General features: G+C 37.0%; 1 protein-coding gene across 5 annotated transcripts; it reads right to left on the bottom strand.

The window, feature by feature from the left end:
* Positions 1-680: 680 nt before the first annotated feature.
* Positions 681-15,673, bottom strand: lmo4a (LIM domain only 4a). Of its 5 annotated transcripts, none has more exons than XM_048188436.1 (5): positions 15,511-15,654; positions 9,046-9,291; positions 4,132-4,228; positions 1,884-2,042; positions 681-1,721 (listed from the first exon to the last, which is right to left on the bottom strand). In XM_048188436.1, the coding sequence occupies exons 1-5, from the start codon at positions 15,552-15,554 to the stop codon at positions 1,713-1,715; spliced, it is 555 nt and encodes a 184-aa protein (XP_048044393.1). In that variant the 5' UTR covers positions 15,555-15,654; the 3' UTR covers positions 681-1,712. The 5 variants fall into 5 exon arrangements, with proteins under 5 accessions (XP_048044393.1, XP_048044395.1, XP_048044397.1 ...); XM_048188438.1 differs by lacking the exon at positions 15,511-15,654 and adding an exon at positions 14,720-15,126; XM_048188440.1 differs by lacking the exon at positions 15,511-15,654 and adding an exon at positions 13,599-13,791.
* Between the last annotated feature and the right edge of the window lie 3,307 nt (positions 15,674-18,980).

Here is an 18,980-nt window from a genome sequence, read left to right as displayed (position 1 = left end):
AATTCTTCAATGTGAAAAGTCACAGCTGGCTTTTACACCCTCTACCCAACACATACACACCCACCATCAGCCATAATGAGGTATGCTTGGCTTCTATTTTTCTCATAAGAAACGCAAGGGAAAGGAACATTTTTTTATTAATCGTAAAAGTAAATTGGAAAGGAACACCTTGTGATTGCAGGCCAAAGGTTGCTGAAAAAAAGAGAGATAGGTTTAATTAGCTAATTAAATAAACAAGATATGGGGGAGTTTAATGCCAAAAAGCAATTACCAGAAATGCCATAATGAGAAAACTTCTCAAACCTCGGCAAATCAGATCAGAAAAAGGCAGATTTAGAAGTAAATGAAATCTTGAGGGGAGGGCCAGATGAAAGAAAAAGGCGGGAACGTAACGCTCTCATTTCTGTAGCGACGTTCACAAAGATGCAAAAGACCTCCTTTTAGCAAGACCCACGGATTGAAATCATGGCAGGAGAAAGAGAATGTGCCAACTCAAATGCCTTTCATTACTCGCTGTAATGATGCAGACGCAAGAGTTTGTGTTGAAATCTGGAGGGTAATGAACCATGTTTTTGGCCAAGGACTACTGGAGAGCCGTCTCGACTTCCAATGAGTGTCCAACAAACCAAGCCAAAACCATCAAATGTTGATGTACACTGAGCAGAGATGTCAAGACTGCATTTTTGATGGTTATAGTTATTTAATTAAGTACTTTTTTCTTTTACAGATAGTTATTTTTGAATGGTTCCTCCATTTCTCCAAACAGAGGACACAATGAAACAGGTCAACCATTAAACACGATACAACAGCACATGAAATATGTACAATTTTACTCTCAATCTCCCTCGCTCTCACAAAAGTCTTGGCAGACACTGAATAGCAATCTCTTTTAGAGAATATGCATACAGACATATAATTTATTCTACCAAATCATTGGGGGAAAAAAACATGCCGTTTCCTCTGGAGACTACGACCCTTTCAAAAAGAGTGCTTCATGTGTCAAACTTGAGAAGACGAAACAATACATGTTCACGTATCTGTACTCTGCATGTGTATGATTACTTACTAATAGGAAGTAAATGACAAAGGAGGGAAAAGTGAACATAAAAATGTTTTAGGCACCAAAGACGACAGAACATTTTCAAAAAAGAAAGAATAAACTTGCACTTGAAGTGAAAAGGGTCCGTAAACAAAAGGCAACCACCACTGCAAAAAAAGAAAAAGAAACAAAGAGGTCTTTTTCTATATAGATGTCGTTTTGTGGGCAAGAAGTGATATCTATCATCATCCATAGACCCCCACAGTCCAAAATGTCAGGTAACGTCCACAACATTTCTTGAGAAACTTCTCAAAGGGGAACAAAATCATGTTGAGCTTCACCCCAGCATTATAGAGCTGCTCTTTCATGGAGTCTAAGGATTTCAGGGTCAGGCTACCCCAGCCATAACCACACAGACCACATATGCGTGCGTATGATCATTTTTTGCTTCTGCGTCTTTCTTCGACTTGATTACATTTCCCTCGTTAGGGGTGATTGTCTTGCAAGTGACTCGGTACTTGCGTGGTTCTGAATTCTTCTAAGGTGGCTGAATGCACAAAAGTGGCGTGGAAGATCTTGGGTGTGGGTGGACATTCACAATGATAGATTGGATGGAAGAGTTGAGGAAATATATGAAGAAAAGGCACACCGCAAATTATACATCCATGTTTCCTCAGCAAACCTGTGTAAAAAAAAAAAACAAGTAGCCGATAAGTTTTTTTTTTTTTTTTTCCCAATCATAATGCAAGTAACTTTATGTTGCTGTTTTAAATGCAAATTGAGGGATAGCATTGACAATAATAGGTTTGCACAAAGATTTCAATTTACAGTATTTTCATTATACCTTTTGGTCGGGTAGAAGGGTGTTGCTCTGCAAGGGGGTCAGGTGACTACTGAGCAAAGCTCCACCTGGTCGGTCATGCTCACAAAAGATGGTGCCGTTGACGTAGTGAAATCGGTCACCAGGCACCAAGCGATTTCGACATGTGGCACAAGTGAAACACTGTGGAGGAGAAGAAAAAAAGAAAAAGAAATGTTATTTCATTGGTACTCTGGTGTCTCATTTAATAAGTCAATTTTTCAAATAAAAAAAGCATTAAAGTTGAGATGAAAGAAGTTCCATACAGTAAAATACATCTGTGTGAAAGATTATTTATAAAAAAAATAAAAATAAAAAAAAAATAAAAAAGAAGGGCAGAGATTCAATCAACTGTTGATTGAATAGAGGCAGATCGGCTAAATATGAGCTTACAGGTGACTGTAAGAAAGGGGTGGGGTTTAAGCGGAAGATCGCGTCATGAAATTGATTAAAAATTACAAAGTCAAAAAAAAAAAAGAAAAAAAAGAATGATTATAATAAGATCAATGAGATACATTTCCAAAATAGATAGGTGCTGCATCTGAAATTGCGTGCTGTATAGTGGTAATACATTTGGTTTTAAAACTTACTTTGCGACTGTTAAAAAAAAAAAAAAAAGTATGTTCTATATACTATGAATGTGTGCAGTTTGAATGAAACTCAGACGTACTACATCCGCCATGTTGTCATGTGACCTACGGCGGCAGCTGTGTCACTGCCATTCACAAATCCTCTCCTGTGGCCTCATGGGATAGTAAAGTGTCCATCGAATGCACACTTCAGAAACTTGGTGGAAGTAGTAGATCATAGTAGTATACATAATACTCGGCTCACATACCGTTTTTCGGAAGTAGGCATATTCGGACACAGCGACTGTGAACTTTCACGTCTCGTCAACTTTAAATAGACTGAAATTAATTCACCAATATAAGCAGAAAAAAGTCTTATATATAAACACTACTGAAATAAATGGGGAAGTGAGCGAGACCAGAGTACCTACACATATGGTACATTTGCATTGTTTGGAAAAATCTATTACCCTCTAAGCTCACATTTCTTCAGATACTCACAAATTAGAAATTTTGTCAGGATGTAGTTACCCAATTTTGAAAACTTATGCAAACATGGACCACTGGGAAACCAAACCGATCCTCTCAGCTTAATCAGGGAATGGTTTCCTTTTCCAATCAAATATTATTAAGACAGGTTGACACCTACACCACTATAATTAAGGAGGAATGTGTGGCGCAGTTGGGAAAATGGTTAGTTGATGAGTTTTGGTAGGCGTCTCTTGAGACTATCCTGCTATCAATGTTCAGTAAAAGCAAGACTTCAGCTGACAATTAAAAGAGAAACATATTTCCCCAAAAAGAGACTGCTTTAGGTCTTTACAGATGTTTCCATTCCAACCAAATAATGAGAAGCATAAACACATACTTTAATACAATAATGCCTCTAATTTTCACTCTGGAGAAATGGGATGTGGGTCCAAGTCATTGTTTTGCAAGAATTATGCATTTCAGTCTTTCGACAGTCTTCCAGTCTTGAGGGAGTTGCAATACAATACTCAAAAAGAAATAAAATGTCATAAATCTAACTATTAAACATTGTCTCAAGCTTATGTTGAGCAATTCCTGCTGGCTTTCATGGCAATGTCAAAGGGAATTAGGTAATTGCAATGTACAAAACAAATTCCCTTATGTTTGGGACTGGTTCAGAAATTGTAGCCGTAAGTGTACAAGGATGTTGGATAAATTCTGCAAATGGTGATTACCAATTGAATTTCAGTTTCATTTTTTAGATTCTGATCTTGTATTGTTTTGTTCGTTTGCTACAAATAAGTTTTTGCACACAATATTTAGTTTAGTTCTCTTTATCCTGTTTGTTTTCTAATATTTTGTTGTTGGATATAATGGAAGTAAGGACAGATTTTTTTTTCTTCCATATTGTGACATCTGTGTTAAACAGATTATCAAAAAGACAAAAAAACTAGCACAGGGACTTGGTTGTTGATTGGATGGAGGCAGATCTAAATGTGAACTTGCTTGCAGTCATTGCAGTCATTTAAGTGGACACAATGATTGGTGAAGTTTGGCAGTTATATTTTGTTTAAAAATAAGGAGCTCAAAAAATAAAAAAAAATAAAATCAATAAATGCACAGGTAACTTTTTTGTTTGTTTGTTTTTAATACAGACAAAGATGAGCATTTGCTGACAACAGACTATGGCTCACCTTTAGATGGTAGACGTTACCCTGGGCCCTCATCACCATCTCACTGGCGGGGATAGACTGTCCACATGCACTGCAGGCTCCACTGTGACCAAACAATCTGCACAGTGGGGGGAAAAACAGCAATTAATTCAAACAAGAATATTTAAAAAGAGTGACAAGAAATCAGCTGAAAGTCAACAAACATGTTCATTAAGTGACGTTCTCACTTCATAAAAACGGTTTACCATATTGCAAAATGACACACAAACTACCCTGAAAATAAAACTTCTCATTAAAGGGATAGTTCACCCAAAAATGAAAATTATCCCATGATTTACTCCTATTTAAAAAAAATGGTGAACGTGGGAGGCTTGTTTTGAAGCCCCCCTCAAAAAATGCATCCATCCATCATAAAAAAAATAATCTACATGGCTCCAGGGGGTTAATAAAGGTAATAAAGTATTGAAGCGATGGATTTTTGTAAGAAAATATCCATATTTAAAACTTTATAAAGGAAAAGAACTAGCTTTCAGCAGACGGCCATACACATCGTTTTGCAGCGGAAGAGTAACCCCTGACTTGACACGTGATGCAAAGACGAATGTGGAAGCGCAGAGGATAGAGCAAAACAAAACACAGATCACAAATTAGAAGTCTAAAACGAGAAATTTTAAAAGAGAAATGTCGGAGGATTTCGATATATGAGAAGAGGAGCTTGAGTTTGTTGCCCAGCCCTATTTGTTTAAACTGCGAGAGGCATCCAAGCTTACTATACTCCTACATCCTGCGTCATACATCACGTCAGGGGTTACTCATTTGGCGCAAGTCCACTTGTGCAGTATGCGTACGGTCGTCTGGTGGAAGCTAGTTATATTACTTTATAGAGTTTTAACCCCTTAGCATTCCTGTAAATTTTGCCTAAAACACCTAAAGGCATACCCAAAGTAAATTGCATGCTGTTGCATGTTGAACCATTTGGAGCATATGCATGGTTTTGGTCTCTTTTAAAAGGTATGTGTACCACAGGTGGTACAGTGGAACGCTAACAGGTTAAATATGGATATTTTTCTTACAAAAATCCACCGCTTTGCTTCAGAAGGCCTTTATTAACCCCCTGGAGCTATAGGGATTTTTGATTGGATTTATGATTGATGCATTTATTTTTACCATTATAAAGCTTAGAAGAGCCAGGATATTTTTAAATACAGTACATCTCCGATTGTGTTTGTCTAAAAGACGATAGTCACATACACCTAGGATGGCTTGAGGGGGAGTAAAAAGTTTTGGGTGAACTAACCCTTTAATTCACTTCTTTTCATTCCACACATGGGGAAATTCATTTTTATGTCCAAAGCTTGAAGTTTGAGTGCGTCGCAATGTGTGTGTTTGTGCGTGGCTTGGCTTGGATGGCAGGGCACCAAAGCCCCTCTAGTCCTTAGACTGCAGCCTATCAGCTAATCTGGAGTGGCAGTGTAATTGGTGGCAATGGGTGGGGGGTGGCGGCTATAGGAGCCTCTGATCCACCCTTGGCTCCTAATTAGGGTGCACTTGATTACTCTGCTGTCTGAGCTTGAGGTTGTTATGAACAATTTTAGGAGAACACTCAAATGAGTTCAAGTCGTGCTCTTGATGAGCTGAAAGAAAAAAAGCATCCACACACACTAGGTCGTATAGAGATAAAACCCAGATGCACACAAACAAATGCAACATACAAGCATTCCACTCGCACACATGCACACAAACAAGTTGTTTTCATTCAGAACACCTGGAGCCACCGTGTCACAGTCATGTTTCAGTAGGAAACATTTCTTCTGCTCCCTCTCAGGGGTCTTTATTGTGACGGTAACCAGACCAGTTTGGCAGCTAATTCTCACCGCTTCACTTTCTCCTCTTCCCCTTACCCTCTCTTGCTCTCTCTCTCAACCCCTCCTCCGCTATCACTGTCCCAGCTCTGACTGCTCGCAGTAATGAATTTTTGATCTTAATCCAAACAGTAATTTAATAAGAGACGGCAGAAAGGAGCCCTGTTCTCCCTAATTAATGCACCCTACTTTTATCAGACCTCAGGCTCCATGCTGTGTCATTTGGTAATGAAGCTCTGCCCTTTTGATTAGCTGTATTATACATATTTAATACACTGCAGATTGAGTACACCTTACATGCTCTTAAAGGAAATATCCCAAAACCACCCTTGACACGTATAACATGTTTGCTGAATTATAGTGCTGTAAGAGATGTCCTTTGTGAAGAAAGTATTTTCTTTCTCACTTGAGTTGTGTTCCGAAGATGAACAAAGGTTTTACAGGTGTGGAACGACACGAGGGTGAGTAATTAAAGCTGCTGTCCGCGATTTTTGGCCCTCTAGCGGTTAATAAACAGAACTGCACACGTCTTGCGGAGGAACATTCTAGCCGGAGCTACTTTTCTCCGTGTATGTCTATGGCGAGTCACGCAGTTACTGTGATACTCTTCGGCGAGTCCTACCAGTCCGGTTTGAAATAGTCCGAATATAAACACTTATTATAAGTGTACCATAATGATTCAGGATAAGACAAAAACACGGTTTGGAAAATGGATTCATGTTGTATATTCTCATTATATAATTTTTGTAAATTTTTAACACAAAAAAAAGTTGTGGACTGCAGCTTTAATGACAGAAATTTCATTTTTGGGTGAACTAACCCTTTAAGGAGGCCTAAACTGATAACAAATAATACAAAATTTGGCAAAATATGCACTATATTGAATTATATAATAGCAACAACAACAACAATTTTATTATTATTTTGCATTATTTTTCAGTTCAGTCAGTCCCATGTCCAACTATTTTTCATATTATATATTGGTATATTAATTTAATAATAATAATAATAATAATAATAATAGGATATCTAATATATAATTATAATTAAGATTGTATTATTTTTCACTATTTGAGTCAGTCTCATGCACTTTCTAAACCATTTATAATATTATATAGGTATATTAAAAAAGTAATATATATCAATAATAATATGAATACATTCATAAATATTTAATAAATTAATTAATATATATCAATATAAAATGCATATAAAATAAAATATTAAATAATAGCTAATAATAAAATATTTGAATATACATGATAATATATTAAAATACAGATATATATTTAAAAAAAAAATTTAATGTGGGAGGAATTCAAAATTATTTTAAAACAAAAATCCTGTGTGTCATTAACTATTGCAATAAACTCTTAACTATGACAACTATTTTGTATCAGTAATATTTGTTTAAAATATGGCAGGACTGTGCACTGCTTCTTTTTGATTTTGGGGTCAGAGAGATTATTTGACTTTAAGCAGACATCTCTGGCACTTCTACAGCAATCACAGGCATACAAAAAAAAACATCTGTGTGGCAATGCCAAATAGTCAGAGATCCCTGGTTGAAGTCCAAACAGACCAGTCTGGGTCTAACAGGCAACAATGCCGTGCCGTCATGGACCAATGCATCACTGCACACATCCAAACACACAGAGGTCAATTTCAAAGCCTCAGCGATTATAAACAAATCTAATCTCCTCACCTCTGGAGCCTTCAGCTCAAAATATACAAGGGAATACAAACCAAATTCAATCAAAGAGTTATGTAATCATCATATGGCACATATGCAATCATAGACCTCAGCGAAAACTGCCATAAAAATAAACGATCAATTGTTAGGGTTTGCAAATCAAGGTTACAGTTGTTTTGTAGACTGGTCAAAATTTATGACAAAATGACAGTTCTAAGTGGAGTTCTAATTTGATCACTGACTGTGTGGTTAAACATTAAAGCTTGAATCTAAAGCAGTGTACAGCACATGAAAAACATGTGGGGAGTCTTTGAGTAATATGGCTGCTCCAGATGCCATGTTACATGCACCCACACACTTCCTGTCATAATTGGTGAACTTTTCTTGTCCCGTTACAGTTCACGCAGTAACATATTTCAATGTGTTGCCAAAGAAAAGATGTTTAAAATAAATATGTCAGATGCCCCCCCTGACATATTTATTGTGATAAACTTGGACATAATAAGTATGAAACAATAAATAGAAAAACCTTGCACAACCCAAAGTTGCACAAGATAACTAATGTCATAAACAGAATAAAATGGCTGTTTGTTTATGCAAGATATGGTAGGGATGCCACAATTCTCAATATAATATTGAACCATTCGGGACGACATCCACAGTTCAATACGCGCTTGTGAATTTAAGTTTTTTTTTCTTTTCGGCTTTGCGTTTAAATAATTTCTGTGCGTTTTATTTCTCTTTGAATAGGCCGTGTTTGTGTGTGCCCGTGAGTCTACGCGCCAAGATGAGAAAACACCTCGCAGCGAGTAAATATCCAATCACTATGTAGTGCACTAAAGTTAAGGGGCGCAGAACCATTACAATGCTGGTGTCAGATTTCACACTTTAACATGGCAAATGTTGAAGTGAGGCTGCAATATGAGGAAGCACCACTGTCTTTCAAATATGTGGTTTGTGGGGACATTTCTCAAGGTATGTATTGAACCATGGGCTAAATGAACTGTTGCATACCTAACAGTGTGCAGGATTTATCGGTTTTCTTATGCTTAAATATGAAACACAAATTTACAAACAAATTTACACAAATTTGTGGAAGCCCATCTAAATATCCTGAGCATTTCAGACCATTCACCTGAACTTAAAGCACTACCAATTCTAGAAAGCAGATATGGATGTGTCAAATGATATAAAACGACAATCAAGTTCAGGAATAACATTTTATTGATTCGTTTCCAGTCAAACCCAGAGATTTCCTGTCCTCCTCATCTAACGCATTACGACTGATACTGTGACCAGGAGGAACATCATTTATTTGCTCTAATTCAATGTTTAGGTTTCATTCCCACCAAATCACTGACTGCATGTTTCTTTTAGTACCTGATGTAATCGTTCCTGCAGAGGATCATTCCTCCTTTGCTGAAGCAGGTGCTGCCGATCTCTCCCAGTTGAGCCTGGCAGCAGGAGCACTTAAGGCAGCGTGTGTGCCAGTACCGATCCATGGAGAAGAGCAGAAAGCGATCCGAGATCCGACCTCCGCAGCCTGCACAGGAGCGCACTGCCCCGCCACTACCTCCCGTTACCGCGACAGCAGTGGTTTCCACACGGCTGTTCACCATCGCCTGCCTGCGGGATAGAATGGAGAAGCTCGTAAATCAGCATATCTGGCCTGTGTTATCCATTCCAGAGGCCAGATAGTTCTGCCATTATCAGAAGATCAGCCATTAGAGATGTTCCCCCTAACCTCTTAAAACGAATCACCATAATACATTCTTATGATCCTAAGAAAACATCATAGCAGATTAATGGGACAGATATATATTCTCTCTCTATTGCTGATTTCATTTTAACTGACTGACCAAATGAGATAATTTTACAGTATATTCCTACAATTTAGGAAAATGACTGATGTAGCAGCACAGTATACTCAAGTATATTTACAGATTAAGTGTAATAGAATATGTTTACAGTACTATGCTGGAATCTAGGTTCCCCAAATGCAATGCAACTTGAATACATAATGTGGCTGCATATTGTTTTTTTTTTTTTGTTTTTTTTAACTATTTGTCATTTTACTTCTCTGTGGTTGTGCTCACCTTTAGGTTATTGCTTTGTAAATTTCAGGGTTTTATTACATCTAAAATTATTCTTTTCTGTTCTGAGTTTGGTATTCTGAGTGAGGAATATTCAAAAAAAAAGTTTGCCAGAGTAGAGCACTAGTCAGATCACAACAACAGTATTGCAAGCCCCCAATAGCAGAGGTCTTTTAAAGCACTGAAATATCATTTATTTTTCATTTTCTTTAATTTATGATTACATCTAAGGGCCAGTTATAACGTTTAGCTTATTTTCTTCATGTAATAGTGCAAACAGTTGTATTCTGTAATGTTTTATACTGGCCAAGAGAAAATTAAGGTTTCTAATCAAAGGAAACAATCATAACTGAGACTTCACTATTTACAATATTTTTATTCCACAATGCAGTGCAATGAGAGAAAACTGCAATGTGGTTGGCAATAGCAGAACTGTAAGCAGTTAATGAAACAGTACTCGGTGTACGTCTTGGCAGAGTTTCACCAATGAAGAGGTACACAAGTCTGTCTAGAAAACAACCTGCTCTTGCATGAGAACCTGTGCTTCTAAAATTACTGCATAATGGACAGAGCCTAAGGCACTGCTAAACAACCTCTGACCACCATAACACCATTATAAATGTGATATTTTCTTAACAATAGTTAACATTATGAACAACATCAAATCAGCTTTTATAGTTAAATGCATTTAAAATGCGTTTGTACAAACATAATGTTATATGAAGTACCTCAAGAAAAGTTACAGTTGAAAGAAAAAGAAAGAAATTTATAGTGCAATGTTATTGCCATGGAACTATAATAAAACTAATGCTGCAGGCAGTTCTATGGAAATGATGTAGTCCACAGATTTTTATATCTGCCTTAACATTATCAGTTTATATCTACAGCTCATTTCCAGAACTTTCATTGCAAATATGAGTGGAGATCAAACCCAGCTGGAGGCAGTGCAGCTTTCAAATGGCAGTAACTGAAACCATAAGGACAAAAACTAAAGTCTGTTCCCTTATCGCAGAGTGTGAATGCTGATCCGAGAACAGGGGTCATATCAATATGGCATCTCCGAATAAGAGCACCAATCTAGAAATCTAACCTTATCTGTATGAGACTTTACAAACACCACCTTGCTTTACCACAGTTCACAGTTTTCACAGTACGTAAACAAAAATATTTCAGAGGCGGAACTCAACTACTTTTCCAAAACTGATTTTTAATATGTCCTAGTTTGCAGTCGGAATGTCTTGTGGTAAACAGCCTTCAACCAACACGAGAACTCAATCACAACACCAACCACTGTTAATGATGTTTTCCAAATGAAAGTGCAGCTGATTTGTCATTCCCTGTCTGATGATTTTAGTTCGACTATGTTTTCACAAATGTCGAGTGTATTCCCTTGATGAGTTACTGTTCACCAGCCGTTTCCCTGCGAGCAAGCAAACTATTCCCGCTCTCAATAAACAGCCTTATGCAGTTCCAGAAGGATGAATTCAGTCTAACCACTAACCATCCTCACCACACACACACACACACACACGTACATTTTTAGTATGTCTAGCTTCAGGCCAACATATTACCTTTTTCTAACATTATCTAAAATAAGCTATAAAATTGTGATTTGAGAAGGTCAGACCATCCAACTAAGCAAAACACATTCAGACTCGAGGCTCAATACATATGCTCAGATGCATTAGAAAATGCTTGCACATTTTATTTCTAAAAATAACTTTGTATCTCTGCATTGTTTTCTGAACAGACTCAAAAGTGAGCTTCTATGCAGCATTTGGAGAACCTCAGGAAAATCCCATGAGGACCAGACGGTGCAGTTTTCTCCTTTTGGAGACTAGAGGCTGCAGCAATGTGAGGAAGAGGCTTTGGACATCTGGCTGAGGCTATATCACTTGTTATTTCCTCCCTCTGTTGTTCTAAAGGAGAGGTCAGTCGGCAGCAGCCTGGAGACGGAGGCCAGGTTAGAGGTCACAACTGAGCCCTGTTGATTGGTAGGGTCGAGCAGGGGTCAAAAGAGGAGAGGAAAGCAACAGGAAGGCTCTTTGTGCTTTGCTGCAAAGGAGTGGGAATGCTTTCCTCAGGTCATATCTGTCTTCCCAACCTTGTGCCGGACAAAAGATATCAACCGCCAAGCGCATTCCCACAAACAGGGGCATGAACAGTGCCAACAGGTACAATAGGCTCCTAGAGGGACAGTTCCCCCCAAAATGAAACTCACCCTAACACAAAAATAGGATATTTAGAAAAAAATTCTCAGTGTTTTTTTCTGTCCATACTTTCAAAATGTCTTCTTTTGTGTTATACATGTCATACAGGTTGGAACGACAATGACAATTTTCATTTTGGGGGAACTATACTTTTAAACTTTGGATGACACAGGGAATGACGTTTTTGGTGAAGCATCTTACAAACAGCTTATGCAGTTGTGCGGTGGAATTATGAAACGGATCTTTCATCATGAAAATGGAGAAATCCTAAAGCTAAGCATTAGCAATCTGCAGAAGAATAGCCTTGAAAGATCTTGTGCACATTTGTGGTTTACATTCCCTCACCTTACCTGGTAAAACAGGTCGAGCAGGTCTACAGCATTCAGAGAGCTGCATGTGCGTCTCCCCTACAAACAGAGCGACATCCCGAAACTGACATGAACATACATGCCTGAATTCTTATTGGAGAATTTGCCAGGCACCAGTTTAAACCAATTTCCGACACTCTTGGCTCTAATCTTTTCATTGTCATGTCAGCGTTGGGCATATTTGTAAGACTTACAAGAACTATGAGCCTGATATCTTATTAAATGCACTGGGACCAGCTGTACGAGATTATAAACCTCAACCAAAGGTAAATTTATTCAGCGCTCCTACGCAAGCAGATTTCGCCTCAGGACTTTTTCTCCATAACTGACACCAGTAACAAGCACCATACATTGTCACACCTGCAGAACTGCCATTCCAAAGCAGGTTGCCAAATAACTTTGCAACAGTTAATTTCATGAAAATGCAAATCCCCCATTTTTTAATCATCCTTCTCCTGCAGACCTGAGAGCTAGAGAGACAATGCTGCTGAATGGGACCCTGGGGGAATATCACAGGCTTTGAGGCTTGGCTGTTTCAATACAGAACAATTACATTATCCCTCTAATAACTTAGGTAAGTTAATCCTTCACTGGAAACGTTTGGTGACAACCTTTTTTAAGCTATGAGGCTTAATGTAGTGTCTTATCACAGGGTAGCAGGAGTTGTGATGCTGTAGGCCTATCTTTGGCAGTCTGCATTGTGTTGTGACCAATTCCTTACTTAAAAGGCAAGGAAAATGGCATACATAAACTTGTGAGGAGTGCAAAGTTTGTTTAAAGGTCACTTCTAACTTAAAACAGGCAAATCTGGGCATATAGGTAATTTATGGGCAAACAGTTGTAGATCAATGTGCAGATTATGAGATAAATGAGTGGATAATGTCGTAAAAGTTCTTCAGACCCACGCTAACTATATTTACTTATTAAATTATATTCTATATAAGGTTAATGGGGTAACAATAGATTAATAAAACATACATACAAATAAAAAGCTTGTACCTCAAGGTCTTCAAGTCGAGAATTCATCCTGTTTTCCCAAACGTATGAATAAACTGAACTATTCAACCAAAGTAACGTACTGCTAGTTTCGAAGTGAGGAGCTACTCTGGAAATACACCAAACTCTTCTCTTTCTCTCTCGTTATTTAAACGCTGTCATCAGAAAGGTCATCGAGGGGGAGGCTCGTTCAGTTCCACTCGACTAACGGGCTGATTGATGAAATAAGAGGCAAAAACAGAAGCTAATGAAGAGAAACACAATACCGTCGCTGTCCGAGCGCAGACTGATGGATTGGTGTCGGCTTGACGGAGCAAATGATGGGTCTACACTATTAGACAAATCACATATCATCAATTACTAGCCTAATGGTGTAGGAGACTTAAGAACACACTATTATGTTTTATGGTTGTGCCTCAACTTTTCCTTTTGTGGGGCGGAAGGTCTGTTGAGAAGTAACCGCGCGGTCTCCATAGAAACTCGCTAACGCGAGAACGCCCGTATAATTTCGCTTTTTTGTTTTTAAATATAATCTGACTTAAGCTGTAAATGTGAATTTTAGTGTCATTTACACGTCGGTTAGGAGAATAATAACTGCGCACAAACCCAGTGTGAGTCGGTGATAATTAAAATAAATGAGCGTAACACCATGGTTCGCAGCCTCTAAAAATAGTAGCGAGTCCAGTGAGCAAATGACCAAACCCTGGTTGGCACCACCGCAGATTAGCAGTATATCCTTCTCTTTTAATAATGCGCTCTGGGGCCATATAACTACACGCTTCGCCGTTTCATTAAAACGGGTCTCTTTTTAATTAACACTCTGCGCACAACTCCCCATTGTGCACAATTCTCCGCTCCAGTGACAGCACACATAAAGGCTCCGTCTCAAAACATAATGTGCTGCCTACCTAGACAGCATTTTACCTAGACACAAACTCAGCCCAGCTGTCTAGGTTGGCAGCTCACGGTGATTTGAGATACAGCCCTTGAGTGAGAGTTACTGTACGGGAAAGTTGCAACCAAGACGAACCAATGTAAAGTTTGGTTAATGGATAATTTCAACAAAAGGTTGGCAAAAATCGTGTAAAATAACACCTAAGTTACTTAACTCTAAATAAAACTTTAATTTTTAGTCTGTGACTTAACTCAGCTGACAACTGCAACGCTGTTTACATCAAAATGCAGAGTAAATTGCCTTTATTACACATAAGTTAGCTACAAAAGTGTGATAAAATACAAAAATAACGACCTCTTATAGGAGCAGACGTGTTTGAACACGCACAGAACCTGACTAGAAACTGTTAAAAAAACAAACAGACAACAAAACTCTCTGAAAACAAGTTCACAATCGGTTTAGTGATTAAATGTTTACTAGATTTTTACTTACCGTTATTTGTACTTAATCTGGAAAGAAGTCAAAAGGTGGTGAAATCACTTTCAAACTTATTGCGCGGTATTAAGCAGTGGGAGACTGGCTGTCTTGTTTTGTATTTCGCTTTCGTCCACCCAAAAATCGTTGAAGAAATGGTCTTTTGATAATCCGAGTGTCGCGTGTTCCAACAAACTTCAAAATCGTCCCTCTTGTTAGAAGCGCTCCGCCACAACCGTCAAATTCACGTTAACGTTGACCTATCGCACATGATCTCGCACGTGGCGGCTTCTTAAAACTAGTATTTATTATAACTCGCTTTCTTATGACTATGTGCCTAAAACCTCCTGTGAGCTGCAAAGTCTTATTTCTGGCGTCAGTTTACGCTGAAATTACTCATGAACGAACTGGGAGAAAATTTTAAAGTCACTCCTCTGGTGACGTGCCATAGGTGCAACCCGCGCAGCCAATAAGCGACGAGGGGGCGTGGCGTTTGACAGAATGATGGATGGCTGTTTGGGCAACTTCAAATTATTTGAAACCTAATTTAAATGGCCCATAATCACCACGGCTGAGTTCTGCTGAAAGGACTTAAAGGCCGTCTTTATACACAGCATTTAAACCTGCTGCAATTTAAATTAGTCGTGTTAATTATTCACCTATGCGCTTACACAAATGGACAGTTTTCTAAGCATCAATCTATAAATAAACCGACAATAGATGCAAAAACACAGTCCAAATAACAGATGTGCTCACGCGAGAGGAAAACAGGCATCTGTTAAATTGAACACTACCACGTGCTCTCTCACCTTATATTTGCTGCGTCTCTCGGCACTATCGAAGCTGCGAACATCTGGCCAAGATGGAAAGCCAATTACCTCTGGCGCCGTAAATCTTTATTTAACCAATGCAATACTGTCCAATTTGCCTTGATTTACCATTACAGGCTTAAATGAACTGGCCTTGGCCTCTCTCTTACAAGCAGTGCTAACACTAAGAAATGTTGTGTCTTATGATGTCAACTACTAAACACACCCGTGAGGCAGTAGCAATGTCTAAACTGTTAGCGGCAAAACATAATTTGACAACTGTAGCCTGACACAGTCTTAACTAGGTACTCTGTTCATTATTTAAGAGATGTACAGAGCAGAATTGAAGCAAGGATGCCCTGCTATATTGTATAAAATTGAGTGTTGGGCCTAAAAGTCTTAACTGATTTACAGAATCATCAATTATATACTTGCATAGGCCTACTTATATAATTATATAGCCTACTTGGATAACTTAGTATACTTTTTTTTTTCATGTAGTAAGGACAATAAAATATTAGGCTGAATTTTACTTTACTAGTTCTTTGGTTGAATTTAATATTGTATTTTTTTCACAAAAAAACTATTTGAGGTCAAACAATAATCGATTGCCATTCCAATAAAAAGTATGTATAAGGCCCTAGCAAAAGCTTCGCAAAGTTGAAACAACACATTCATTTTCACAAAGGCAGCAGAGCCAAAATTACTTTTTAAGACAATGTTCATATAAGAGATGTACACATACTCATGTATACCGTACTAGTCAAAGCAGTGGGGCCTAGTATATAATAGAAGACTAAGCAATGGTGATATTATTCCTGCTCAGGAAATAAGGGTTTGGCGGCATCTAGTGGAGGATTGTATGAGCTATTTCGTTTGCTCGTGAGGCTAGAACTAAAAACAGCAGCAGAGCAGTAGCAAAAAAAAGTAAGTTTGACCGATGATTATTTTTCCTTTCTAAAATGAGAATACATTATGAAATTATTCACTCTACTTTTGAATTTGCTTGTGCGTTTCACCATATATTTCTCAGCAAAAATGTGAAACACTGATTTCATTATCCTGTTAGTATCATAAGAACACAATTAAGTGAATTTGAGAGGTCAAAGATGGGTCATAGAAGGATCTACCAGTTCTATTCTGATGTAAGGCAATGTCATTTGTTTAAAAAAGGGCAGTAGTGTGATTCTATTCAAATCCAGGCTGTGCATACAAAGACTTCAAAGCAAGCAGCTCTTAGACACACACTCTCTGCCTTGGGGATCACCTGAGCAGACTGGTCTTTGATGAGACACTGTGGAGTCCCTTGCTACTCTTACAAAGGTAAATGTATCCACCCCTCCTTCCCCCCAACCCCCTGGTACCCAGGCTCCCTGGTGTCCCCATTGTTTCATAGAAACTCAACACTTTGCATGAGATAGAGAAAGGAAATAGACCAACAGAAGCCCAAGAAAGATGAACAGAGCACAGCAGTGCGGGTGAGGAAATATCTAGGCCAGGGAGGGAAAGAGATAAAGAGGATGACAGGACGAAAGGGAAAAAGGGGGAATACTTGGAAAATCAGAGGACACTGGGGCACCAGTCGTGGAAACTGTTTTTATGCGCCTTCATAAGAATCTATTTGAAAAGATATCTAGATTTTTATTTTTTTTTTGTAAGAAAGAAAACTAAATATACATTAAAAAGTATTATTTTTTAGCTCAGAAGTGCTTTTGACGTCTTCTCTCTACTATGTTGGCTATTAAAAAGGTTAGATTATTAAATTAGCAAGAAGGTTAAATGATGTAATGGGTCAGTAGCTTGAAATTTTCTCATTTAATCAAAGAAATATGATGAAAATAATTACATCTGTCATCGTTGTATTTAGTCAATTTGATATATATATATATATATATATATATATATATATATATATATATATATATATATATATATATATATATACAGTACAGTCCAAAAGTTTGGAACCACTAAGATTTTTAATGTTTTTAAAAGAAGTTTCGTCTGCTCACCAAGGCTACATTTATTTAATTAAAAATACAGTAAAAAACAGTAATATTGTGAAATATTATTACAATTTAAAATAACTGTGTACTATTTAAATATATTTGACAAAGTAATTTATTCCTGTGATGCAAAGCTGAATTTTCACTCCAGTCTTCAGTGTCACATGATCCTTCAGAAATCATTCTAATATGCTGATTTGCTGCTCAATAAACATTTATGATTATTTTCAATGTTGAAAACAGTTGTGTACTTTTTTTTTCAGGATTCCTTGATGAATAGAAAGTTCAAAAGAACAGCATTTATCTGAAATACAAAGCTTCTGTAGCATTATACACTACCGTTCAAAAGTTTGGGGTCAGTAAGAATTTTTATTTTTATTTTTTTGAAAAGAAAAAAGACATTTATAATGTTACAAAAGATTAGATTATAGATAAACACTGTTCTTTTGAACTTTCTATTCATCAAATAATTCTGAAAAAAAATATTGTACACAAATATTTTGTACAATTGTACACATTAAATGTTTCTTGAGCAGCAGATCAGCATATTAGAATGATTTCTGAAGGATCATGTGACACTGAAGACTGGAGTAATGATGCTGAAAATTCAGCTTTGCCATCACAGGAATAAATTACTTTGTGAAATATATTCAAATAGAAAACAGTTATTTTAAATTGTAATAATATTTCACAATATTACTGTTTTTACTGTATTTTTAATTAAATAAATGTAGCCTTGGTGAGCAGACGAAACTTCTTTTAAAAACATTAAAAATCTTAGTGGTTCCAAACTTTTGGACTGTACTGTATATATATATATATATATATATATATATATATATATATATATATATATATATATATATATATATATATATATATATATATATATATATACACACACACACACACACACACACACACACACACACATATATATATATATATATATATATATATATATATATATATATATATATGCCCATTCATATACCATCAGATCAATTAGCCTATTTGGAAATTCCATCTGAATGGTGAATAATAATTTGTTTAAAAAAAATAATAATAATTTGTTAATATTGTACCATTAAAACTCAATTATTATTCACACAATAAAATTAAGCTTAACTCATCCATTTTTTATGCAATGCAAGGATAGAATATGATGATATAAATAAGAGTTTCCACTCTTTCCAAGTCCTTTGTTGTCATTTAACCAATAGAGGGCGCTAATGTTCACATTTAACCTGGAGCTATTGAATAGATTTACAATTATACATTTATGCATTATACATCCCCAATTTATATTTTTTTTGGCGCGGTATCTAAATAAAGAAGTCACATACAGTAACTTTAAATACAGCAACTTTTTTTTTTCCTTTTTTTTTTAAAGAGTACTTAGGACTGGATTTAACTACACAAAACATACCTCTGGAAGACTGTGCACTCTACCACATTTTATAG

This window comes from Megalobrama amblycephala, linkage group LG4 (genome assembly GCF_018812025.1).
Source record: "Megalobrama amblycephala isolate DHTTF-2021 linkage group LG4, ASM1881202v1, whole genome shotgun sequence".
In the NCBI taxonomy this organism is placed as follows: domain Eukaryota; kingdom Metazoa; phylum Chordata; class Actinopteri; order Cypriniformes; family Xenocyprididae; genus Megalobrama; species Megalobrama amblycephala.
This window is presented reverse-complemented; position numbering and strand designations above follow the sequence as displayed.